The sequence below is a fragment of the Xyrauchen texanus genome, chromosome 17 (assembly GCF_025860055.1).
Source record: "Xyrauchen texanus isolate HMW12.3.18 chromosome 17, RBS_HiC_50CHRs, whole genome shotgun sequence".
Classification (NCBI taxonomy): Eukaryota; Metazoa; Chordata; class Actinopteri; order Cypriniformes; family Catostomidae; genus Xyrauchen; species Xyrauchen texanus.
In genome coordinates, this window is record NC_068292.1 from 37602204 (window position 1) to 37629698 (window position 27495).

Genomic DNA, 27495 nt, shown 5'->3' on the forward strand with positions numbered 1-27495 from the left:
TTTAATATTGTAATATATTTCCTGTATAATATTTGATGTTATTAAACAAACTGGCCTTGTTTGGCTTCAGATTTTCATAGAATCACAAAGATTCCTAAATCATTAAGATTCGGATAAAAGAAAAACAATATCTGTTATGGAGAAGGAAACAACATTTTTACAATAGAAGCAAAGTCCCAAAACAGTAAAGTGGTTTACTCATGAATATTATAACTAGCCCCATATAAATAAGGTGTTAAGTTAGTTTGATTTTCCATGGCACCTTAAAGTACAAAAACCTCTATTGAATTCAGAAGTTTATAGATGCTCAGATGATCAAAACTAAATAATATTCAATAAAAACATGAAATGCAACAACATATTTTAAATATCAATTGCAATAATGCAACAACTACAAAATAACTGCATTGTGATGAATGTGTATGTCAGCCACCACTGAAGACCATTTTTGAACCAGGAAAAACCCTGTTATGCCAGTTAATTCGCCAGGTGAATATAGAAATTCTGATCACTTAAGTAAAAGTCACCCCTAAAAGTCACACAATATGAGGTATCATCCATGTCTGCAACACAAACAGTGTGGGGAGAGTTACAATTCAAAGGTGAATACTTTGGGTTAGGGGTTTGATCTAATCCCTAGCCCCATTTATAAGCAATAGTAATAGTGATGTTTGCCTTAGCAAGCACCACTAACTATGTTCTAAAATGATTAGCTTATCTCTGTAGCTACTTTGCACTTCAGTACCCTCTTGAATGCCTAGATTTTGACCACACTGTCTGGTCAATGAAGTGCTCTGCTGAAACTTAAAGGGTTTCTGGGCTTTAACGGCTCAAACACTGACCACAATTGCATCATAAAAAGGTGGGGACTGGACCAGAATGACTCTCACAGTACTGCTGCTGAGGGGTACACCTTACCAAGGCAGGATTTATATGTGCATGCAGTCATTGGTTAAGATTAAGTAGTGAAACAGTAATGAACATAAAATCTAAAACTCTCAGTGGTACTAGATGGACTAGACTGATCTTGTTGAGTTATCCAAGTTTTTATTTGCTGAACTTGTGATAAGGGGTTAAATTTAGGGAAAACTATTCAGCTGAAATAAAAAATATACTGTAAGTCAAGAGAACTACGCAAATCACGCTCACAAAATCGAATTCACAGCATTCACTGCAGCATTATTAAATTATGCAAATTGTAGGGTCTTATTTTTATTATTATTTTTTTTATTTTTTGTTTGCTGTTTTTATTTATGCTGTTGGTTTTTGTGTTTGTTGTCATGTTCAGGTATTTGTCATGCTGAATAATTCAAATCTCATATTTTTACTCAAGTGTTTGATAATCGTCACCATCATTGTTTGCATTTGCATGTAAAGTGTTGAGGCCCATGAGAATCTCCTTGACAAGCTAAAGTCTGAATATGACAGAGGTATCAGACATTGATCTCTGATCAACTGGACATTAACAATTGCAGTTGTTCCACAACCTAGTGAGCTGCATTATAGTTCCTTTAAGACGAAACAAGAGATGTTGACTTTAAATAATTGTATTATATTCAATACCAAAAAGTATCAATAAACACAGTTCAATCTAATTCAAATGGAAGATCTGACCCAATATTTGGGTGTGCTTTGTAATTTTTATACTTATTAGAGTATTGTTTGTTTAGCTTAGAAACATGCTAATGTAAAATTTAAAAACTATTAGACTCAATAGTGAGGCAGCATGTTAAGGACTGACAGTCTCAGTCACCACTCGCTTTCATTGTCTAAAGATGCAAAAGAAATGAAAGGTGGCTGGGGCTAACATTCTGTCTAACAACTCTATGAGGGTGAGTCAGTGATGACAGCATTTAAATGTTTGGGTGAACCATCTCTTTAAGATCATATTTTTGATCTAGCTTTTTATTTCTCCCATCAAAAAAATCTGCGCAAAGAACACCTGACTAAATTACAGCTCCTAACCTCTCTCGTACCATAGGCATATCCACCATGTCTATCCAATATCTATGAAAGCCACAATGCGCTTTTCATTACCAATTTATGAGCCACTGGAAGCTGGAAGAAAACTATATTAGGAAGGGACAGGCAGCAACAGCTTATAAAGGGAAGCTCAGAGCTGGCCATGAAGCCAGCTAAGGAGCTCTTGACCAGAAGTCTGCTCTTGCGTGCCCTTTTTAATGGGCTGCATACATTACTTGCTCCAAACATAGATGAACACCAACTGACTCCATGTATGCTCTTTGACAACTTGTAAATCATAAGAATTGAATCTTTAGAGTAAAAAGACAACATAAAAAATTGCTTGTGTGTACAACTGGCTAACTTCTAAAGCACTTTTTACACTGGCTATTAAAATGCGTTTCAGGCAATCCACAGGCGAACAGTGGACAGGCGAAACATCACTGTTTACACCTGGTCTTATTATACTGTACATCTCTTTTGACCATACATGTCTGGATTTTGAGGCGAGGATCTCTTGATTTTATGAAGCCATCAATAATTATGTCAGTGTATTACTGCACGATTATATCGTTTAAAAAAATTAAAAGGATTAGCAAAAAAAAAAAAACGGCACTCTGTTTCTCCCAATTACAATTTAATTTAATCCAAGCACAAAATTACGTTTAGAACAGAATTCTGTTATTTTAGTGGAATACATGTATTAACTGAGCTTCACATGCAGTATCATACATCACTGCATGTTGATATCAGGCATACTTCAAGTGCGTGTACATGTGTGCATTTTTTTCTTCTTCAATCAGACAGTTATATCCTTTATAAACGGCACATAACCAGCAAAGTTTAAAACTCCTGTTTTAGTACAGTTTAGTAGGTGGTGCTTCGCTGCTGTTCGACTAATTTGAATAGATGTGCATTTACTACAAGCCTAATGCATTTTCAAACACCTTCGACCACCTCTGAAAGTGGACATATCTCAAAATATTATGGACCCCATTTACAACCGTCTTTAGCGACACCCCATTTTCAAACGGATCGCCTAAAGCGCATCTTAATACAATTTGTAAGCAAGGCCTAAGTCAGTTTTGTAAGCCAAATTGCGGGCACCAAACAATACTATTTAATATTGTGAAGAAGCTTAAAATCACCAGAACAGGTCAGTCAGTCTGTTCTGTCTGTTTATTAATGTTGCCAAGAGGTTGCCTGAGTATTCAAATAGAAGTTGAAAATGCTGCAAAATTTCTCAATGCCTGAACAATTTCTTAATTTCATATTTACATAAATGAATTATGGTCTTGTGGATCTTATCAAATAAACTTACTCAATGCAAAATCCTGGCACTGTTCACTAAAACCTGTTCTTATCTGTCTGTTTAGAAGCTGCTGAACAACAAAATGGGTTGAATGACATTTGAAGATCTGCAGAACTTCAGGAACAATACAAGTTTAACAGCCTGAGCATAATGATGATGGAGAATGTACTTTGTATGTACAAATTCCAGTACGATATCATCCATAGAGCCACATGATGACCACACACGTGAGACACGCTATGGAGGAAAAGCCTGTTAAGGGCCACATCCAAATCAATGTGTTAGGCTATATGCTCTCTGATGAGTGAAATGATTTGTCCAGCCAGTCACACAGAGATAAACAGATGGGCAAATGCCTGTAAAGACTGTATACTACCGGCCCTTTTGCTAAGGGTAGCCTACATCGTGCACACTCATAGAGATAAATTCTTCCTTAAAGTTTCCCACTCCTGCTTTATTTATGAGTGCACACAGTAAGGCCTTCTAAATGTAGCTTATGCATTGCATCAAGAATGCCAGCATGCAAAAACTGAGAGATAGTATAAAAAATACAATATGTACTTGTAAGTGTATATGTCCTCTCCTTTCAGAGCTGTCAAATGTGTGTTTGTTGTGAGATGAATGGGGAATACTGCCTCAGGTGGTCTCTAAAAAGACTAACAAGCTTGTGTCCATCCCAGTTTAGTTTGTCAGCTACAAGTGATGAAAGTTACATGAGAGAGGGAACATTAATTGCTACTACAATGCTGTCAACCTTTCAGAATACATATTTTGTTTCTGTTACACTCAATATACATATTTTAGACAGTATGAGGGCTAAACTTCTTGTATAAAATTTTCAAGTCTTATGTCTGCCATTTGAGGACATTTCTGAAAATGGCTCATATTTTTTAAGGAATAGTTCACCCAAAAATGTATATTCTCTCATCATTTACTGACCCTCAATTAACTTTCTTCTGCTGAACACAAATGAAGATTTTTAGAAGAACATTTCAGCTCTGTATGTCCAAATATGCAAATCAACAGGATCTAAAACTTTAAAGTTCAAAAAGCACAAAGGCAGCATAAAAGTATTCCATACGACTCCATACGAGTGGTTTCAACGTGTCTTTAGAAGTGATACGATAAGTGTGGATGAGAAACATTTGTATTATAAATCACCACTTTAAAACACCCCTAAGTGCTCTTAACTCCTATTTACTCACATTTATAGTAAAAAAGGTCATTGTCAGCACACTTAACATATTGAATCAGAAGACATTGTTTTAACCACTGAAGTCATAAGGATTACTTTTATAATGCCTTTGTGCTTTTTGGAGCTTAATAGTTCTGGTCATCATTCACTTAACAGAGCTGAAATATTCTACAAAAAAATCTTAATTTGTGTTCAGCAGAAGAAAGTCAGTCATGCACATGTGGGTCGGCATGAGCGTGAGTACATGATATGAGAATTTACATTTTTGGGTGAACTATACCTTTAAATATACAGCCTACAATATAGCCCTATTCAATCACTTGTTTCCCAGAAAGACCGATGTAACGTGCTGACTTACATTTGTGTTTTCTTGGCAGATACGTTCACCCAAAAATTACATTTCTGTTATCATTACTCACCCTTAAGGCTGTATGACTTTCTTCTGTGGAACTCATAATGTTAATCTCAGTCACATTCACTGTCAATATATATACTTTTTTCTCCAAGCAATGAAAGTTAATATTGACCACTAATATATACAGAACTGGATCGCTGACGCAACAGTAAACTGCAAGCAGTAGGTGAAGCCACCGGAAGTGTTCGAGCGGCCATCTTGCATATGTGATAGAGGGAGAGAGAGCACAGGCTTAAAAGTGACCGTGAGAAAAAGGCACTTTTTGATGAAAACGGAGCAAACACTTCGATGTTCACAATAAGTCTGAAAATGTCTGTTTGTATCTTATCTCAGTTTCAGTGAACTTGTTTACATTCAGCTGATCTATTCACTGATGACGTTTGTTAGAGCTGGATATTGTTTGATACAAATATACTTACTGTAACTCGCTCGGGCTTTCAAGCAACAGGAAAAATTCCTGACTTTAAAAAAATATATAATAATTACATGTGTAGATCGTTTGCCTTGTAGGAATGTACATGCAGATTTCAGAAATAAAATCGGTAACTGAATGACTAATGTTTACTTGTTAAATGAGATGATTTCCTATTAAGTCAATAGGGACATTGGAATGTTTGGGCATAGCAATATGGCGGCGCAGTGGCTTCACTTATGATGTCATGAGCAATCCAGTTCTATATTATATATCAGTAATGGTGACAGAAAATAACATTTCCCCTAATTTCTTCTTTTCAGGTTCCCTGAAGAAAGAGTGTCATACAGGCTTTAGGGTGAGTAATGATAACAAATAAAAATGTAGGGTCTACATATTTGGGTATTTTTAGCAAAAGCTGCACGAGAGTGAGAGAGAAGAAAGAGGACACAAGATTATTGATTTGATCAACTGTATTGATTGGTTTACCAATGCCCGCAATCTTGCACCATATTTCAGGCCCTGAACATGGTTAAACTTGCCTTTGTGTTCTGCTGCACAAAAATGTCCTTCAAAAACTGGACAAAATACCTAAAATAACATGTCAATGCAGTGGCAATCTCTTTGAATAGAGTACAGAAACACGTTTTCAACATAGGCCCAACTCGGTCAACCCGGAAATGAAACCTCCTTTAATATAACCTCACAGTACGTTTACAGCTGTTCCAGGATTTCATACAATGAAGTTAGTCTATTCAGAGCCGCGTGTCATGGACACCAAAAGAAATCCAACACAGAGCTTCTCTTACACATACAAATAAGGGGGTCAAAACTAGGCTAAATGAAAGAAGACTGGGAGACAGTACAAATGCATGATGGATACAGATGTTTTGGAAATGCATTAAGTGCACCAAAAAAAAATTGAGGATTTTGAGAAAAAGAAATAAAGATTTTAAGAGACAGGTGGCTCCCACACAGGAACCAAAATGACATTTCTCTCAAATAAGCAATAATGCATCCTCTTCTAACAAAAAATTATTCAAAGGAAATTGATGGAAAGCATGACCAAGAGGTTTTGTGGTTGCCAACTGCATCCAATCTTTCACCTACAATTGAAACCCACCCATTTCTGTCCTGACAAATCGACATTAACTGTTCCAAAAGCATGAATACTCACTAACACCTTGGCAATAGCTATGTTTAAACCATTCCTAAGGTCGACAATGTCTATTGATGGAAAAAGAAGGCTGATCGTGATGGCAACATGCAATAAATAAATAAATAAAATTAAAAAAGAACAGAAGATGTGTGTCCATTTTGAACAGGTGTCCTGAAAATATGTGCTACCTATCAGGATGTGCAACCAATGCTGTAGTCGCATAGTTTTAGGGTTGGGTTTGGGATAGGGATTAGTACTGCCTCAGACCATGCACACTATCTGATAGTTATGCTGGTAGCACATCCTGGTAGGTATTATCTGCCTGACAAGGTGTGATACCTAGGATTTTAACACATTTCATGCTATTGTAATACATACCGACAGGTTCTCCCGTGCCTCCCGACATGAGCTACCCATGTTTTAACTATACATATCACGGTTTTACTGCAATTAGCACATCCTGAGCAGGTAGCACAGATTCTCAGAACACCGGCATTGCTACTTCAGCACAACAGCAGAAGCCTTGCAGAAAATGCTATGGAGATGAAGGGTGCAGGCACAGCCAGATATAACCAGGGCTTTGACTGCAAGAACACTGGGCTAAATAGAGACCTGGGTAAATGTGCCACATCCAAATGAATTCCAGAGGTGTACAGTAATACGAATCTGATATATATCCCCCTAAGCAACACGCTCGTGCACGTAGATGAACGTTAAGAAAAATGTAACGTCACCCCAAATAGGGAGCCTTGATTAAAGTCGCATTTTTATTAACAAAATATACCCGTTTCAAAATCAAGATGCACATCCTAGTAAATATATCAACAAATAGGATGAACATCAACAAGATAGCTGTCAAATTCCGACATTCTGCTCAGAAGAAGATTTGCAACCCATGCAACACCGCAGTTTTGCATTAATGTAATTGTGGCCGAAGTGATGCTGCTGTGGGATTCTTTCCCTTCCTTCCTTCGTTCTTTTTTTTTTTTTTTTAAAACAAACATTAAATGACAACTGGGTGTCTGAAAAAAAACGTGATGGGCAAACCTGACTCATCAATCGGAAAAATGGAAAGCGATAATCGAAGGATGCATTGAAGGTCTCATAATCCATAATCGAATATGGGTGCATCGTTGCAAACGCCAGCAACCCGATACAACATGTCATGAATTGGCTGTGACTTGTGGTCGTTTTTCCGACGTGACAGAATAAGCTGTTTTGCATTATCTCAAACCTACTGATCATCCATGCCAGATCAGGGAAAATCTATTGCATGATTTTAATCATTCTGAAATCACATCCTCTGACAACCCATGAGTGGAGCTGCTAACGCTGACTGGATCGCAGAGGAGGATAAGGTTTAAATGCCTGACCGCTTATTTTGAATATGACCCAGTTTACATGAAGTAAAAAGCCGAATATGCCCTCACTCCCTCCCGATTCCCCTGCACAGAGCCCCGGCACCGAACGGCCTGTGCACCAGGCATCTTCGGGAGGGAACACGGTGACTTGATGCTTGAGGAGATGAATAAGGATGAAACAGGATGAGCCATATGAGAGCATCTATCTTCACTCGAGTGAAAAATATACTTCATTAGCTGGCGTGAATGTGGTTTATATGTTTAAAGAAACCCGCTGTCCTCTTACCTCAGCTTCGTGTCCAGCTTCCCGAAGCAGCCATTAGCAGTATTCCCCCTCTACCGACTGAACCTCCACCACACAGGTACCGGGGCGGACCGAAAACCCGGCAAAACGACCCCTCCCCCCGAACCGCCACCCCTTCGGACGGACGGGTTGCTGAGATTGCTTCCCCCCACCCCACACCCCAAAACAAAACACAAGCGGGATAGTCTTGTCGTCGTTCTACAATCCCTTCTCAGCTCATTAGGGTGTTTTCTCCAGTTACAGTCCCTTGAAAAAGAGCGCGACAAGAGCGTATTCAAACCTCCGGCGCTGCCAACCGTCAGTCCGATGAGCAGTACCGTGACAGCCGATATTCCGCCTTGACGTTGTGTCTACCCTCTCCTCCTTCAAAAAAATCCGCGGAAAGTCAGGTAGCGGTGGTGGTGGTAGTGTGAGGGCTTCGGTGGCTAGCGCTCAGGCTAACCGCGTTCACGTAGCCCAGCAGCGGCAGTTGTAGTAGCTTGCTCGAGGTGGCTGTTGCAGCAGCAGCGGGACGGTGGAGGGGTGAGAAGGACAGAGCGATTAAATTAACAAAAATTAGAAAAGAAAGAAAAACGGATGAACTAAAAACAGGGGTTTCACCGTCGCACCGCTACAATTAGCGATGTGCAGGGGCCAGGGAGCCCGTCCCCCCCACCCTCACAGCCCGTTAATCTCGGATCGGCTCCGCGGCTGCTCGTCGCTAGAGAGGGTTGCTCGGTTGAAGCGCGTTCCCGCGTCAGAGCGCGCTCCCGCCTGGTGTGTGTGCGTCTGCGCACTGTGCGGTGTTCACAAAATGGCCGCTTAAACAAACCTGACAACGGGCTGCACCCAGCGGCTGTTGGCGTGATTTGCCTCGGTATTTGCAAATATATTCTTATGGAAACAACAATTAAAAAGACTCGCATTCAAGTGGCTTTCAGGCTTGTATTCGGCCATTAAAACGTGATAAATGGCTGGAGCAAAGAGCGTAGCCACTTGGTTTATATTATTTTTCAGATTGTTTCTTAAAGTGTTTTTAAATCGTTTTCTTGGTTAAATTCAATTAATTGTTATCGACTCTTGACACTAAACAGTTGATAAAGGCATCACTTATTTAATCTGCTGCATAGAACTAAAGACATTTTTAATGAATGTGCGCTGCGCGGAGTCATCTAACACTGGACACCTTTATTAAAGATTTGAAAATGAAGTTTAACGATATAACTTATTTCCTCACCATAACCACATTTCCTCTTATGCCAGGCCGAGAGTACGATTTAAAATAGAGTAATGTGCAAATGAAAAAATTGGTTCCCCCTTTAAATAATAATAAAAATAAAAAAAAATCATCATTTAAGCTTTAAACATTTTCCATTTTATGCTGTTTTACAGTACGAACCGCATTAGTTTGTGTAAAATACGCAAAGGCAAACTATACATGTACATCAGAACAAGTCAAATGGGCCAACAGGTCAACCTAGGTTATCAAACATTTTTAACTTATGCAGGAAGTTCGTCATCGCATTCACACAAGTTGAAAGTTCATAGCGTTACCTTTACCTCCGTTTTAAATTTATATTCGACGCCCTCTTGTGCCTATTAAAAACAGTACAGTGAGTTTACCTGTTTGAAACTGCTCTTCTTACAACATTCAAAAAAGAAGACACTAAAGTTACTTTTTTTTTGGTACATGTTTTTGCAAACCCCTTGCCAAAAATCTGGCCAACACTGCCTCAAATTTGCTATGTATAAACTGCAAGTCTGCTGCAAATAGTTTTTGCAAGGGATGCAATTCCATCATCATTTACTCAATGTCATGCCATTCCAGATGTGTATGACTTTCTTCTGGGGAACACATATACAAATATATTAATGAAGATATGATGTCTGTTTGTCCACACTATGTCAATATAAAAAAATAAAAAAGTGTAACATTTTGGTCAGTTCTCACCCAAAATCGATTAGATCTCTTCAGAACACATAAATGTAACTACTGGAGTCGCATTGATTACCTTTATGTGCTTTAGAGCTTCAAAGTTGTGGTCTCCATTTTCTTGCATTGTATGAACCTACAGAGCAGAGATATTCTTCTATGAAACATTGTGTTTTGTAGAAGAAATAGTCATACACATCTGGGATGGCACAAGGGTAAATGATGAGAGAATTTTCCTTTTTTTTAGTGAACGATTCCGGTCTTTTTTTTTTTTCTTTTTCCCAAGAGCAATCTTAACTATTTAGTGGGATTTATGCTTAAAATCAAGAAAAACTTTTTGCCAGTAGAGCGGTTCACATTGTAGTAAAAAAATCCAGAAGAGTAATAGCATTATCAAGATTTTCCAATGGGTTCTTATATTGGCAGTTTTTTATTTATTTACATTAAGATACATGGGAGTTTTGCTCTAAAACAAATTACAAACAGTAATACCCCAATCATGAATTTTAAAGCTGTTGTGTTTTTTTTAAAAACTATGTTGCTAACAAGTTGCTAGATAAGAACTACAACGGTTTCCCATTTCGTGAGGCACATGCTTTTGAGTGCATATACAAATTTTTGCTCAGTTTTACACAAACACTGAATTAAATTAATTTAATGAGCCAACATTTAAATAAAGGTTATTTTCCCTGTGCATTATCATCCTTTGAAGAGGTATCTAGTGTTTTCTCCAGTTCCACACACCAGTTACCCTGATCGTGGTAGCTCCTAAGCACTTTAACACCTGTCACAGCAGAACACAGCTCCTCCAGCTCTCCCAGCTGGAACACATGATAATAGCGGTGATACACAGACCCCTGGCTTGTTTTGTCCACTGGGACTTTTGTACTACCACTTGCATCTCCATTGTTCTTGTCCTGGTTACCTTTTAAGTGCCATGGCACTAGAAGATCTTGAGAAAGGAAAGCTGTGCGATTAGTATGGACATGTATTCTAGGTTGTGTCGCGTTCCCAGAACTTTCCTCTATGCGTGGCATGTCTGAACTCATGTTCCCATCATGCTCTTCCTGTCGGTAGGAGTTATTTTCTTGAGTTTTAAGTTCCTGACCATTGTCCAGGCTAGTTCTAGGCACCATGTTCTCCTCCTGGTGCTTGTTTTCTTTGAGATATTTAGATTTCTGGTTTTTATATTCCTGTTCCATGGCCCAAACGTAGATTAGAGCCTTTCCTCCCACTTTCAGTAAGCGGACCAGCTCTCTGACAGCAGAGTGTCTTCTTTCCTATGAACAGAACAAATTAAGTGTGAATTTAAACATGCATCATGACTAAATTAAATGGTTAGTTCACACAAAAATGAAAATTCTCTCATCATTTACTCACCCTCATGCCATCCCAGATGTGTATGACTTTCTTCAGTAGAACACAAACAGAGATTTTTAGAATATTTCAGCTCTGTAGGTCCATACGATGTAAGTGAATGGTGACCAAAACTTTTAAGCTCCAAAAAACACCTAATGGCAGCATAAAAGTTATTCATAAGACTCCAGTCTTCTGAAGTAATCCAAATGATGTTGGGTGAGAACAGACCCAAAAAAATGTAACTCCTTTTTCACTATAGAACCATCTAGCACTTTGTGCATGTATCAAGGGATAGAAAGTGTAATCCAGCTTGGAGGAGGACTACTGATGTCAAGATTTAGCTTTGAAAATAAATTATATCTTGGTCTGTTCTCACCCAAAACCGACTGGATTGCTTCAGAAGACATGGATTAAACCACTGGAGTCTCATGGATTACTTTTATGCTGCCTTTTTGTGCTTTTATGGAGCTTCCAGGTTTTGGTCACCATTCACTTGCATTGTAAGGACCTACAGAGTTGAGCTATTCTTGTGGAAATCTTTATTTGTGTCCTGCAGAAGAAAGTCAGTCACACACATGTGGGGTGGCACGAGGGTTAGTAAATGATGAGAGAATTAAAATTTTGGGGTGAACTATTCCTTTAAGAGATTGCTCTGAATCACTGAATATGTTCACCTGTGTAGAGAAATGGTGAATGACAGCAATAGATATGCAGGCATCACAACTGCCACTGCACAGTGGGACAGACAGGGCATCTGACACAAATGCCTCATAACCTCGCTCAATGCAGATCTGAACCAGATTAGCACTGCGGTCACAGCCCACCTACAGACAGAGAGATTAAACATATTCAAAAGGACTTTTCGATTTTTTTTTAGAGGTGAAGTAATTGATAATCATGAGATGTCCCGCCTTAATAGCAAGTCTGTGGGTCACTTTCCATGTAAAGTCTAATGCTACTAGACCTACCGACATCACGTCAGGGTTGATCCCCAGGTATTTGCCATTGCCGCATCCGATGTCTGCAATAATAGCACCAGGAGGCAGGGACAGCAGGAAGTCTCGAACCTGAGGCCACGGAGTGTGTCGCGTGCTGCTGAAGTGGGAAGAAATCTCTTCATAGACCTGATGAACATATTGTGCCTCCAAACGGCATGCATCACCTTTAGCAAAAGGCACTGTGGGTGGAGAGGGTGGCCGCTGGCTATCACATACAGATGGAAAGTCTATAAAAGGAAATAATAATTTCTTATAGTGGATGTATATCATTTTTGAAATCTATACAAATGGGTCAACAATGTGACGCAAATTTTTATTTTTTTTGTCTGGATCTAATAAAATCAACATACAATTCACACAAACAGTCCACTGCATCCGGAATAGACCTCTCAACTATGATGAACAATCTTTACATTTAGCATGAGTTCAAAGTAATTACGATATTTATTCTAGGGCAAATTCAAGAATGTAGTTTCACAAGTAGTTTCAAATAAACTCTTAATATTATTAAAGCAGTGAAACTTATTTTGTTTTAAAATATTATTAAGGTCCACCTATATGGGATGCAACAGAGAAGAAAATGTCAGATTGTTATGTATATACTGTGTGTGTAATATATATATATATATATATATATAACACACACACACACACACACACACACACACACACACTGCATCCGGAATTTCAAAATCCTTATTCCAAAATTGATTAAATTAATTATTTTCCTCAAAATTCTACAAACAATACCCCATAATGACAATGTGAAAGAAATTTGTTTGAAATCTTTGTTAAAAAAAAAAAAAAAAAATAAATAAATCACATGTACATAAGTATTCACAGCCTTTGACATGACATTCAAAATTGAGCTTGGATGCATCCCGTTTCCACTGATCATCCTTGAGATGTTTCTACAAGTAAATTCAGTTGTTTTGACATGATTTGGAAAGGCACACACCTGTTTATATAAGGTCCCACAGTTAACAGTGCATGTCAGAGCACAAACCAAACCATGAAGTCCAAGGAATTGTCTATAGACCTCCGAGAAAGGATTGTATTGAGGCACTGATCTGTGGAAGGTTACAGAAAAATGTCTGCAGCATTGAAGGTCCCAATGAGCAAAGTGGCCTCCATTATCCATAAATTTGAAATCACCAGGACTCTTCCTAGAGCTGGCTGCCTGGCCAAACTGAGAGATCAGGGGAGAAGGGCCTTAGTCAGGGAGGTGACCAAGAACCCGATGGTCACTCTGACAGAGCTCCAGCGTTTCTCTGTGGAGAGGAGAACCTTCCAAAAGAACAATCATCTCTGCAGCACTCCACCAATCAGGCTTGTATGGTAGAGTAGCCAAACAGAAGCCACTCCTCAGTAAAAGGCACATGACAGCCTGTCTGGAGTTTGCCAAAAGGCACCTGAAGGACTCTGGTCTGATGAAACAAAGATTGAACTCTTTGGCCAGAATGGAAGCATGGTGGTGGCCCATGCTGTGGGGATGTTTTTCAGCAGCAGGAACTGGGAGACTAGTCGGGATCGAGGGAAAGATCAATGCAGCAATGTACAAAGACATCCTTGATGAAAACCTGCTCCAGAGTGCTCTGCACCTCAGACTGGGGCGAAAGTTCATCTTCCAACAGGACAACGACCCTAAGCACACAGCCAAGATAACAAAGGAGTGGCTACGGGAAGACTCTTTGAATGTCCTTGAGTGGCCCAGCCAGAGCCCAGACTTGAACCTGATTGAACATCTCTGGAGAGATCTGAAAATGGCTGTGCACTGACACTCCCCATCCAACCTGATGGAGCTTGAGAGGTCCTGCAAAGAAGAATGGGAGAAACTGCCCTTTGTGTAGGTGCCAAGCTTGTAGCATCATACACAAAAAGACTTGAGGCTGTAATTGGTGCCTAAGGAGCTTCAACAAAGTATTGAGCAAAGGCTGTAAATACTTAGGTACATGTGATTTATTTTCATTTTTATTTTTACTAAATTTGCAAAGATTTCAAACAAACTTTTCACGTTGTCATTATGGGGTACTGTGTGTAGAATTTTGAGGAAAATAATACATTTAATTCATTTTGGAATAAGGCTGTAACATAACAAAATGTGGAAAAAGTGAAGTGCTGTGAATACTTTCCAGATGCACTGTGTGTGTGTGTGTGATATATATATATATATATATATATATATATATATATATATAAATGGTTACAGTGAAGCACACTTGCAATGGGAGTGAATGGGGCCAGATTTTGGAGAGTTTAAAGGCAGAAATGTGAAGCTTATGATTTTATAAAACCACAAATAAATTCTTCTGTTAAAACTCATGTATTATTTGAGCTGTAAAGTTGTTTAAATTGTCATTTCTTCAGTCTTAAGGTTTGTTTACATCGTCATAGCAACGAAGTTGGAAAATTGGCTATAACTTTACACAGAAAAAGTTAGTACTTGATTTGATCACATTAAAACCATGTTAACACGCATACTGTTTAATGTCTTGTGGCTATACATTTGAAACAGAGAGCATTTTAATATTCAAAAATTGGTCCTCATTCACTTCCATTGTAAGAGCCTCAATGTAACCTCGATTTTTGCTTTTATTTTTAAAAGGAGGGACAAGTCAAAATAAATTTTTGTGGTCATCAAAAAGTAGGTTCCAAGGCACTCTTCAGTTCTTAATTAAGTTGGCTTTTTCATATTAGAAACCATTTTAAAACGGTCAAGAGTTAAAAGGAGAAATGTGGATTGCAAACCCACGCGTATGGGCACAACTGCCTTCTTCAGGGTGCAGGGTTCATGATTTGAAAAATGTTCCCTACTAAAGAGCACCTTCCACATACCTTTTTGAATTTGAATCTCTTTTGTACATTTTTGTGGTAATCAATATTATGCCACAAATACTGCCAGTTGAGCTTAACTTTTATTGAACCCGCAATATTCCTTTAATTGGGAAATAGTTCATGCACTCACCACAGTTGCAGGGTGTATGACGGATTTTGCGAAATGTCAGCGATGTCCTCGTTTCTCGCCGACTCAGGGTCAGGTTACTCAAGTCAGAAGTCATGACCCCTGACCCTCCAGCCTCTGACACTGGTACAACATCAAACTTCCGAGGCGTTATACTGACATAAAACAGAAGTCATTTTTAACAATAAAATGAAATATATTGTAGACATAATGTAAATCAATTTAATTATAAAAATATTTAAAAAAAAGAAACTATGCATCAACAAGAAAACAGAAAAGTGAACAGATACATGAGGCAAATAAGAAGGTGCACAGTCATGAATTGATATGATCAACTCAAAATATCAAGAGTTAAGAAAACTACATGCTATGCTTGATTAAACACATGATTTGTAAAAGTCTGGCTCATTAGATAGTCTAATTATATAGATGCTTGTTTTAAAAGAATGATCTTCTGGTTTCTCACCCGTGGGTCCACATATAGCGGCTCTCTCCTTTCATCACTAGTAAACTCCGCTCTGGCAGCACCACAGCGACAGATCGTCCATCAGGATGTCTAAAGTCCATTACTGTCTAGAGGAAGTAGAGGTGGTGAGGCAGGATGAGATGTTAAACAGAGATATTCATCCTCATAGGAAAACCATGAGGTTAATATACTCTCTCCATCTTTGTTTTGACAAAGGAAAATCAGATAATCAATAAAGTTCCTGTACCGTAACCCAATCAATAAAACTACATACAGGCCTTGTGTAACAGAACACTTTATCACACTGACCCACTCATAATACTGAAGTGTGTAAAATAAAGAGTGATTTACATAAAGAACAAATACAAGAGAACTACGAGGAACAAACATTTGCATTATAAGCATCCTTAAAATATATATAGTCTGTCAACAGCAGCAACTCGTCTCTTAAATTAATGCAATAAAACTTATCATAAAGAGTGATGAGATACAATTATGATTTGTGGCACATCTCGTCCAAGGGTTTTCAAACTGTGGACCCTCAGGGGACCACGAGAGGGCGCTATGGACATCCAAGGAAAATGTTTATAAATGTAAAAAACTATATTTACTGAATTTGACATTTTATTGCCAATTCAGTTTAATCACAATGTCTCTCTTCAGAGTTAAACATTTAATATGATTCAATTATTTGTTGCTGAAAACGAAACACATATTAGGCAAAATATTTTCCAGGTAATTTTATGCTGCACCAATTTAAACATTTTGATCCGATTTAATACCCATTTTAATAAAAAACTATAGGCTGATACTGATAGTTTGCCACTTTCTCACCTTATTTTGTCATTAGATCAATATTTTGCTTTAATTATGCTTTAAAAATGTACAAAGATGTACAAAAGATATTTTACTGTTCTGACAAAAAATGGTTTCCATTGAACACTAATTGGATCTGTTGAACACAGAGCCACAATGAAAGATAAATACAAGTTAAAAACATAAAAAAGATTAAATATATAACATGACAATGTATGAGGAGTGCAAGGTTATTTTGCACTTCTAAAACAAAGTGCTATACCACCAAATGTAATAATACATTTATTAAAATACGTCAGAACCAATAAACACATCCGATGACCATGACATAACCAATAACAGTCAATTAGATAGAGGACCTCTAAAGAAAACCACAAATGCCTACTGGCGAACTTATTAAATTTTTTAAAAAAGACTAGAAAAATATAAAAAAAATAATTCATAAATACAGGATAAACAACAAAATTTTTTTTAGTAGATTACAACCAGAAGAGGACCAACAACTTTATATAAAGATCCTTTTTAATCAGCATAGAACATATTCACCAACTTCTTACAATATCCATTTTGAAAAGCATTGGCATTTGCTAACATCTGATAAATGTTTTATTCCAGCATCCTCCTCTTATTGGGTTTAAACTTGCTAAAAAAAAATTTTTTAAATCCACGACCTGGTAATTCAGTTAACTCTGTGATCACTTGTTCCTCCACCCATGGAGATTATTTGGTTCATTGCCCTTGTGGTCTTGGATATGTGGAGAAAACATTGCGGCAGTTAAAACGATGGGTTAGTGAACATAAGAGTGTGATCAGGTGAAAAGTCCTAAACTATCCTGTCGCAGCTCATGTTGTTGAATTCTAGCATGAGGTGTTGTGAATCTTGAATTGAGTTTACATTTTGGGTACACTTCAAACCTAATCACTGAAGAACTTTAATGTGATTTAATGTTTAATGTGATGCTGTAGATATTCTGTATATGTAGTTAGTTTTTTTAAAAACATTGACTAATAAGGATATTTATATAAATGTCATTGCTCCTCTTCTGGTTGTATTCTACTGTTATTGTAAAAAAAAATTCTTTATTCTTGTCGTTTATCATGTTTTTACAAATTAAATATTTTCCTTGTCTTTCATAAAATCTTAAATAAGTTGGCCAGTAGGCGTTTGTGGTTTTATATCTCTATATCTAATTTTCTGTTATTAGTTATAAGTTACGTCACGGTCATCAGATGTGCTGATTGGTTGACATTTTAAATTAGATGGAATTGCACACTGTGTTTTGTAAATGCCTGACGAAGGCTGTGTGATGCAATAAATATTTTGTGATATTCTTTGCAAGGTGTGAGAGATTTTTTTCTTCTTTTTATTCTTCCAACAATTTTTCAGGTGTGCAAGGTTAATTGGTTATTCTTTGTGGTTCTATGTGGTTATGAATTATTATATTCAACATGCTTTCTTTTTTCAGATTTATTTATTTTAATAGGTATTAATATTACACACTGTAAAATTATTATAAACTTAATAAAACAATCTATTAATGCAATAAATAAAAAAATAAAAAGTTTTTTATATTGCCGTTTTCATACATCTGAAAAATACATTACGCTGATACATTGGTGCATCCCTACAGATGATATTTTATTAATTTCTCAGCTTAAAAAAGCAATATTAAAAATAAATATTTTTATTGTCTTTACTAATCACACAAACTTTTTCTTAAATAGTGACTTATATATATTTTAAGAGGGGGTCCCTCACAACATGATTGTCATCAAAAAGTTTTAAAACCCCTGCTCTAGTCGAACCACCACTTAGTAAAAATCAACGAATTAAGGTTATTAGACCTATTAAAGGTTATTAAACATATACATTACATAAGTTAATGTATACTCTTACTTTTGACAGTCTAGTGCTTCATTTATATGTACCTTTGCCCCGAGACTCAATGAAAGGATGGTGTCCTCAAATGCTGAGTGAGTGTCAACATGAGGTGGAATCCCTGAAAACAAATTATACATTTAAAAATGCACATACCCGTAAATCTTCTTTCAGCTGCATAAATACATTATATATAAACTGAGTGCCCACCTTGTCCACTTTGGTATTGGTTTACAGTGAGCTGGTCTGGGAGAACACTTATGAGACCATCAGCCAAACATTTCTGCAGTAAAGCATCACATTCGACTGGCAGGCCTGAAATGACATGTGTAGTACATATACAGTGCTGTGAAAAATATTTGCCCCATCCTGATTTCTTCAGTTTTTGTGTACATCTCATACTAAATAGTTAAAAAAAATTCAAACAAGGGGCCTGGGTAGCTCAGAGAGTATTGAAACTGACTACCACCCCTGCAGTCGTGAGTTCGAATCCAGGGCATGCTGAGTAACTCCAGCCAGGTCTCCTAAGTAACCAAATTGGCCAGGTTGCTACAGAGGGTAGAGTCACATGGGGTAACCTCCTCATGGTCACTATAATGTGGTTCTCGCTCTTGGTGGGGCACATGGTGAATTCTGCATGGATACCGCGGCGAATAGCATGGGCCTCCACATGCACTATGTCTCCACGGTAACGCGATCAACAAGCCACATGATAATATGCATGGATTGATGGTCACAGACGTGGAGGCAACTGAGATTCGACCTCTGCCACCTGGATTGAGGCGAGTCACTACGGCATCATGAGGACTTGGAGCGCATTGGAAATTGGGCATTCCAAATTGGGGAGAAAAAGGGGAGAACATTTTTTTTCTAGCAAATATAACATAAAACAAAGACAATACGAGTAAACAAAAAAATTAAGTTTTGAAATGATAATGTTATTTATTGAAGCAAAAAAGTTATCCAATACCAATCTTTGTGAAAAGTATTTGCCCCCTTAGTTACTAAATCTATGAAACTGCATTCATTATGGGGTTCAGCTGGACAAGACACACCCAGGCGTGATTACTGCCAGACCTGTTCAATCAAATCAACACCTAAATAGAACTTTTCAGCAAAATTAGGTTGGCTAAAAGGTCTCACCCAGTAGCACACTATGGGAGGAAAAAGGTGATTGTAACCCTTCCCAGATTGATGTATTTCAAAGCAATTTCAAACACTCTGGGACTCCAAAGAACCACAGTGAGAGCCATTATCTCCAAATGGAGAACAATTGCCACAGTACTGAACCTTCCCAGTAGTCGCTGACCTTCCAAAATTCCTCCAAGAGCACAGTGACGACTCATTCAGGAAGTCACAAAAAAAGCCAAGGACAACATCCAAGGAACTGCAGGCCTCTCTCGCAACAATAAAGGTCACTGTTCATGACTCTATTATCAACAAAATGCCATACATGAAAGAGTGGTGAGGCGAAAAACACTGCAAACCCAGAAGAACATTAAGGCTCGTCTGAATTGGCCAAAACACACCTTGATAATCCTCAAACCTTTTGGGAGAATGAGTCGAAAGTGGAACTGTTTGGAATACAGGGGTCTCATTAAATCTGGTGTAAATTAAACATAGAATTCCACAAAAAGAACATCATACTATGGTCAAGCATGGTGGTGGTAGTGTGATGGTGTGGTACTGCTTTGCTGCATCAGGGCCAGGGCGACTGGACTGCAATTATTGAGGGAAACATGACTTCTGCTCTCAACCAGAAAATCCTAAAGGAGAACGTCCGGTCATCAGTCTGGGATTTGAAGCTCAAGCGCCACTGGATTGTGCAGTAAGACAATGATCCAAAGCATAGTAGTAGGTCCACTTCTGAATGGCTCAAAATAAACTAAATTAAAGTTTTGGAGTGGCCTAGTCAAAGTCCTGACTTGAACCCGACTGAGATGCTGTGGCAGGACCTTAAATGGGCAGTTCATGCTCAAATCCTCTAATGTGGCTGAACTAAAGCAGTTCTGCAAAGAAGAGTGAGCCACAATTTTCACCACAGCATTGTGAAAACTTTTTTGCTTCAGTAAAATATATATATATTTGAAAACTGTAGTAACTTTGGGTTTACTCAGGTTGCCTTTGTTTTATGTTGTATCTCGTTTAAAGGTCTAAAACAATTTAGTATGAAAACTACACAAAAATAGAAGAAATCAGCAAACTGACACCACAGTGACCGCTCGAATCGCTGCCTGTCTGGCAGACATCTCAGCCTGGATGAAGGAACACCACCTTCAACTCAACCCTGCCAAGACTGAACTCCTTGTCTTTCCAGTCAACCCGGCTGTTGAACACAACATCACCGTGCAGCTGGGTCCAACTACAGTTTCGCCTTCCAAAACGGTCAGAAATCTAGGGGTAACCATTGATGATGAGCTAAATTTCACAGACCACATTTCAAAAACTGCAAGATCATGTAGATTTACACTCTACAATATCAGGAAGATAAGACCCTTCCTCTCTGTACATGCCACACAACTGCTCGTTCAGTCCCTTGTCATAACTAGACTGGACTACTGTAACGCTCTCATTGCAGGCCTTCCTGCATGTGCTATTAGACCTCTCCAAATGATCCAGAATGCAGCAGCACGTCTGGTCTTTAATGAACCTAAGAGAGCACATGTTACACCACTCTTTGTCTCTCTCCACTGGCTGCTGGTTCATGCACGTATTAAATTCAAGGCCCTGATGCTAGCATATAAAACAGTCACTGGGTCTGCTCCAGCATACCTAAAAACATTTATGCAGAGCTACGTTCCCACCAGAAGCCTGCGGTCGGCTAAGCAACGTCGCCTTGTCGTACCAAAACAAAGAGGCACCAAAACACTTTCCCGGACTTTCAATTTCATCATACCACGGTGGTGGAATGACCTTCACAACTCAATCCGGGAAGCTAACTCACTCTCTATCTTCAAAAAACGGCTAGTGCTTAAGTGCTTCTTGTTACACTTAAATCTGTTTTGTATACTATTATGATGATAGTGAAACTTTGTAATATGGCACTTTTTGTACCACTGTCTCCCTAAGATGATTCGCTGATGTTCTTCCTCTTTTGTAAGTCGCTTTGGATAAAAGCGTCTGCCAAATGAATAAATGTAAATGTAACTTTGTAAAAGCACTGTATTTCTATCACACTGAGGCTAAATCAGCTTCAACAATGATCATTTATGTATTGGTTTCCCTAAACACCATTTTGAAACAACAGTTTTTCTATGAATAGTTTAATATTTTCATTAAAAACTTAATATAAAACTCGTAATTAATTGATCATTCAACCCTTTTATTTGAGAGAATTCTTAAAAATTGTTCTGTGCCAGTCAAAAAAGACCCAGTAGAGTACCGTTCAGTAGATATACATCACTTTGATTATAAACATAAACGTTAAAATAGGTTTGTTTTTCACACTACACATGCTATTATTGTGCCATTTAATCTGGAAAGAGCACCACCAATATGTCAAAATTTCGTTTTGAGTGCAGAAAGCTTATAATTTTAATACAAACACATAGTTTCTGTTTGAAACAAATACAGAATCATGGTTAATATTCTAAACATACCTGGAACACAATTTTTCCCCAGTAATCAACCATCTAGCAACTATTTAGTAATGCCCTAGCAACACCCTAGCAATGCCCTTGTAACCCCTGACAATGCATGAATCATTAAAAATATTTTTTTTAAATAAATTAATACTTAATTTATTAATTGCTGTGTAGAATACAAAAGCATTTTGACTACATACAAGATTAAGAATAGTTTTTCCACTCTTTTTTGTTTAACTGAAACTGTTCAAAATGGACAAGCATACATAACACACACATAACAGAAAGGGTAAGTGGATAGGATTCAAGTAAAAATGTTGAATTATAAACTTACCGCCTGGTAATGGCTTGTCTTTGTCCACATTATTGTTATCATATCGAAATTCATATCCATAATGCTTCACTCTTCTGTGTTTTAAAGCTTTCTGCACTGAAACAACAAAAACAAATATAACTGAAATAACACTGAATATTACATGTAATCTGGTAACAGATTTGAAAAAGGCATTTAGCAAAATATTGTCTAAATAGATCCAGGGATTTGCCAACCACACTCTCAGCCAATCCATGCATCCCCAGAATAAAATAAGGCAGGATTTTCTTGGTAACATTCTACCATAACTTTCATTAAAAGCATTAATAAATATATATATTTATATTAACATTAAAACTTAAAAATGCATGGTTGTTTTGTCAAACATTATTTCAACTGGATCTACAAAATGCAAAAAACTTTCATTGACAATTAGAAAATAATAGATTAGAATATATTCTGATATATATTTGGTGTTTTATTTTTTATATTTCGAAGAGATGATGCAACAAATACAGAACAGGATTCGTTACTTCCACACTGAAATTTCATGAGACGCAGCTGGCTGTCAAACACATATTTTTTTATGTGCTACGCCAAACACATAACCTACACACAAACCACATAGATGTATTTTCTCAGGCACTTTTGAGTCTAAATAGATGCAAAACTTAAATAACTAGTTGTACACCCAAATAACAAGTCATATCATACTTCCACATTGCTTCTTCATCAAATAGCACTGTCAAATGTAAATCAAGTTTATCACTGAAACAACAGCATCACCTTGAGTAACAAATAACATGCATAATATGCATGTGTACATGCAAATGAAATACTGATAATTCACCACTGTCACACTGAATATCAACGTTATATAGTAGTCATTTGTATGAATTAAGTACTAATTTGCTAGAAACAAAGTAATAGATATCCTGTGATATTAAACTCATATAGATATGAAATAATCATAAAAATATGTTTTATGGAAGAGCAAAAAAGGCAACACTATTATACATGGAGGCTGACCGATATATTGGTTTTGCCGATTAATCGGCACCGTTAAGTGATTTCTGGAACTATTGTAATTGGCAAAACTCCACACCGGTGCTGGAGTGGCTGGGAAGGGTCTGCTGCGTTATACAGTATGAGTGTGGTCTCTAGTGTGTCTTCACTGATGCCTCGTGGTGTTTGTTTGTGGATGCCGCGGAGAATAGTATGATGCCTCCACACGCGCTATGTCTCAGAGGTAACGCGCTCAAGCCACTTGATAAGACGCGCAGATTGATGTCTCAGACACGGAGGCAACTGAGATTCATCCTCTGCCACCCGGATTGAGGCGAGTCACTATGCCACCACAAGGACTTAGAGTGCATTGGGAATTGGGCATTCCAAATTGAGGAGAGAGGGAAAAAAAAAAGAAAAGAGGCAAACATCTTGGTTCCAGTGAGACACCTCCAATGTGAAAGGGACCAATTTTTGAATGTTAAAATACTCACTTTTTCCAAATGTATAGCCACAAGACACAAACAATATGTGTGTTAACATGATTTTATTGTGATAAAATTGCTTACTAACCTTTTCTGTGTAAAGTTATAGCCAATTTTACAACTTGTCCATTGTAAGTGCCTCACTGATACCCTGATTTTTGCTCTTTTAAAAGGAGGGAGGAGTCTAAATACATTTTTGTGCTAATCAACATTATGCCACAAATGCAGTCAACTTAACTAGTATTGAACCCCAAATATTAGTTTAACTGATAATTACATATAAAGTCTGAAATTAGTTTTAAAACAGAAGTGCTGTCAGTGTTTTTTATATGGATTGATTCAATTAAATTGGTTCTATTTTAGGGGATTTCTGTCTCTGTGGAATTTGGAAAATGTTAATTAAGCATTATTGTAACATATGGTTTTGTTCTATTGTGTTGTTCTTTCCCAAAAAAAAAAAAAGGAAATAAATGCATTTTGACAGGAAATAAGTATATAAAGAGTCAAATTTCAGCACTTTTATAATCTGAGATTAATAGCGAATAATTATAAAAAAAATTCATGAGATTAATCACACAAAAAAAAACAATATCTACTGACCGCAATATTTAGTAGAAGAAATTACTTACATATTCACAAACCTTTGGCTGAAAACCCTGGCTCTAAAGCAATAACTCTGCAATATATAAATATTGCCCTATACACAAATAAATGCACTGAAACTTTTATTACTGATTTGTGCATATATCTAACCATTGGGATCCCAAGAAGGACGCCAAATGTGCCTTACCCATGACATCATCAGTATGTGATGTCCAGTCAACAGTCTGTAGCAGCTGAGTCTCCTCCTCTGGAGACACAAAATCATCAAACACAGACAGACCAGGAGGCAAAGCACAGGATACAGTCTTGTCACTGTCCACTGACAAACGAATAGAAAAGTCTCATCATTAGACAATATATTTAGATCTCTTGAGTAAAGAATAATCGATATGTCCAGCAAAAATTAATCTATCAGAATGAATACTGAAAATGAACGTGTATGCCGCACCTTTCTCGACATAGCTGAAATAGAGTGTCACACTTTGATCCTGACACTGCAGTGATCGTCCATTAAGAAGTGTGTATGCATTCTGGCTCGCTTCAGATGATGTGTATGTCACAAATGCATATGGTTTAGCAGGAGGTGTGAGCAGTGACTCCACAGTACCACCCTCTTGAAGAACCTCCAGAAGAGACTCTCTGCTCACTCCATTTCCCAAACCGCCATTAGACACCACCAGATGCTGCAACACAATAGATGTTTATGAACATGGACTCTACTGACTAGTTTTACAAGCCATTTATATAAAGCTACGAACTGCGAAGATGCTTCTGCAAGATCACAGTTACAAGAGATGATTGATAACTTCTGTTAGTTGTCATTTTTTAAAACAACTTATAACCAAATTTTCTTAAAGTTTGTTTTGAGTTCGCTTCTGTATCCACATTGTGTATATGATGCAATAATGGCAACAAACCAAATCTATTTCCACATTGCAAAAACTCATTCTTAATCAGAATCTCTACCAAGTCTTAAAGGGATAGTTCACCTAAAATGGAAAATTCTCTCATCATTTACTCACCTTCATGCCATCCCAGATGTGTATGACTTAAATACTGATCTCTTTCTCACCCACACCTATCATATTGCATCTGAAGACCACTGGAGTTGTATGGATTACTTTTATGCTGACTTCATTTGCTTTTTGGAGCTTCAAAGTTCCAGCCAACCTTCGCTTGCATTGCAAGGGCCTATAGAGCTGTAATATAATTTTTAATTTGTGTTCTGCAGAAGAAAGTAAGTCACAGACATCTGGGAGTAAATGATGAGAGAATTTAAATTTTTTGGGTGAACTATTCCTTTAACATCTTGTGCAACTTCGCTTCTCAGGAAAATGTATCTTGTTTCAAGGATGTTTAGATATTTTTACATTTTTGCAGTAACAGATTGTTCTGAGAGTTTGAGTTGCTCATTTTAATTGCAACATATTGCAATGATTTTAGTGAACCTTTTAACAAAGGGATAGTTCACTCAAAAATGACAATTCTCATCATTTACTCACCCTCGTATTGTTCCAAACCGTTATGACTTTCTTTTCCTCTGAAACCATACAATAAGATGTTAAGTAGAATGACATTCTCAGTCACCAAACGCCATGGCAGTGTTGTCTGAAACTGTCATTCTGCTTACCATCTCCTTTTGTGATTCATGGAGGATGGGAAGTCATAAGGGGTTGGAACATTGCAAGGGTGAATAAATGATGTTAGAACTTTAATTTTTGGGTGATCCCTACCATCAGAACTGTCCATTAAAACTTAACTATGTAATTATTATGCATGCCTGGTCAAACAACATCCTCCTGGCACTCCATCAAAATAAGTTTGGCAAGTACCTTTGTAGGGTGCGACACTGTGCTTATGCCCTCGTGTTTCAGCAATATGTGACTGGCTTTAATTTGCCTTCGGAGTAATTTTTTCTCTTCTTTGGTTCTTCTGATAGCTCTTGTGTTGTCCATGCTGTTCTCCATTGTGCAACCGCTCATTTGGTCCCTCCGTTGACAGGAACAACAAAATTGGTTCCTACAAGCGCATGTTCCCAACCTGACAGAACTATGCTGAAGACACCAATACAAATTGGTCAGGATCTGTCAGATTTTCGCTTGTAACAAAAACCGTGGCATTTCAATAGCTGAATGTACACAGTTTATGCCTTGATTATAGCTGACCTTTAACCCTAAAAAAAAAAACACCACGGTACTACCATGTTTTTTGAACACACCATTGTAATAACAAATTGTTGTTGTAGTTTTTCATATATAAATAAATGCTTTATTAACAACAAATGTAACACATACAACATATTACTGTATGAAAAATAAACAAGTCTCACATACATTACACAAAGCGACAAAAGCAACTGGACAAGACCAAAAAAGGGTACATAACCATCCATGAAATATTGTTATAGCTAATTGCAATGTATCAATTTATAAGACCTGCATGTGAACATCAGTTAGCTTTGATCACATGAAGAACATATTGCGTTTCTAGATTCTGACATTAACTCTATGCAAATTTTAACCTTCTCAAACAAAGCAAAAAGAGGCTTGCTGTTTGTAAATTTGCATTTGTGAATATTAAATTTACATAAATATAAAATAAAACTTATAATGAAACTCGCATCATTGGAAATGTGATCCTCAATATAAAAGCCAAAAATCACATGATGACATAAGATATATATATATATATATATTTGTTATATTGTGGGCAACAAAAACCTTGACATGTTTTTGGATGTATTGGCAAGACTAAAACAAGTGAGAGATCGTTTCTGGGGAACATTCACAAAAACACCATTTAACATCAACATCACTCCTAAATTTGTTAATCGACACACAGTATTACTTTTTAAGGGCAATCGAACCAAATAGCGAATTGCAAATCTTGTCAGACATTATGCCTATGACCTTTTGAACAGAATACAATTTATCAGGGGTGCAAATGAAGCTTAAGGATGCTGGAGGATCTTCAAAATCAGCCTTGTAAGCCTT

General features: G+C 37.4%; 2 protein-coding genes across 5 annotated transcripts in view; both read right to left on the reverse strand.

The window, feature by feature from the left end:
- Positions 1-8814, reverse strand: part of LOC127658235 (dual specificity tyrosine-phosphorylation-regulated kinase 1B-like) — a 79320-nt gene extending 70506 nt beyond the window's left edge. For 2 of the 3 annotated variants that reach the window (XM_052147424.1, XM_052147423.1), the window contains exon 1: positions 8103-8814. The gene's annotated coding sequence lies outside the window, so the exon portion shown is untranslated. The remainder of the gene's footprint in view (positions 1-8102) is intronic. The other variant, XM_052147425.1, reaches the window with a different exon arrangement.
- A 1644-nt stretch (positions 8815-10458) lies between these two features.
- LOC127658264 (alkylated DNA repair protein alkB homolog 8-like) lies at positions 10459-26469 on the reverse strand. Of its 2 annotated transcripts, XM_052147464.1 has the most exons (11): positions 26335-26469; positions 24951-25185; positions 24690-24821; positions 22431-22526; positions 18723-18827; positions 18563-18633; positions 15818-15924; positions 15355-15506; positions 12360-12616; positions 12066-12215; positions 10459-11312 (listed from the first exon to the last, which is right to left on the reverse strand). In XM_052147464.1, exons 1-11 carry the CDS (start codon positions 26467-26469, stop codon positions 10713-10715), a joined length of 2040 nt encoding a protein of 679 aa, XP_052003424.1. In that variant the 3' UTR covers positions 10459-10712. The 2 variants fall into 2 exon arrangements, with proteins under 2 accessions (XP_052003424.1, XP_052003425.1); XM_052147465.1 differs by lacking the exon at positions 26335-26469 and having other exon boundaries at positions 22431-22521; positions 24951-25099.
- Positions 26470-27495: the final 1026 nt, after the last annotated feature.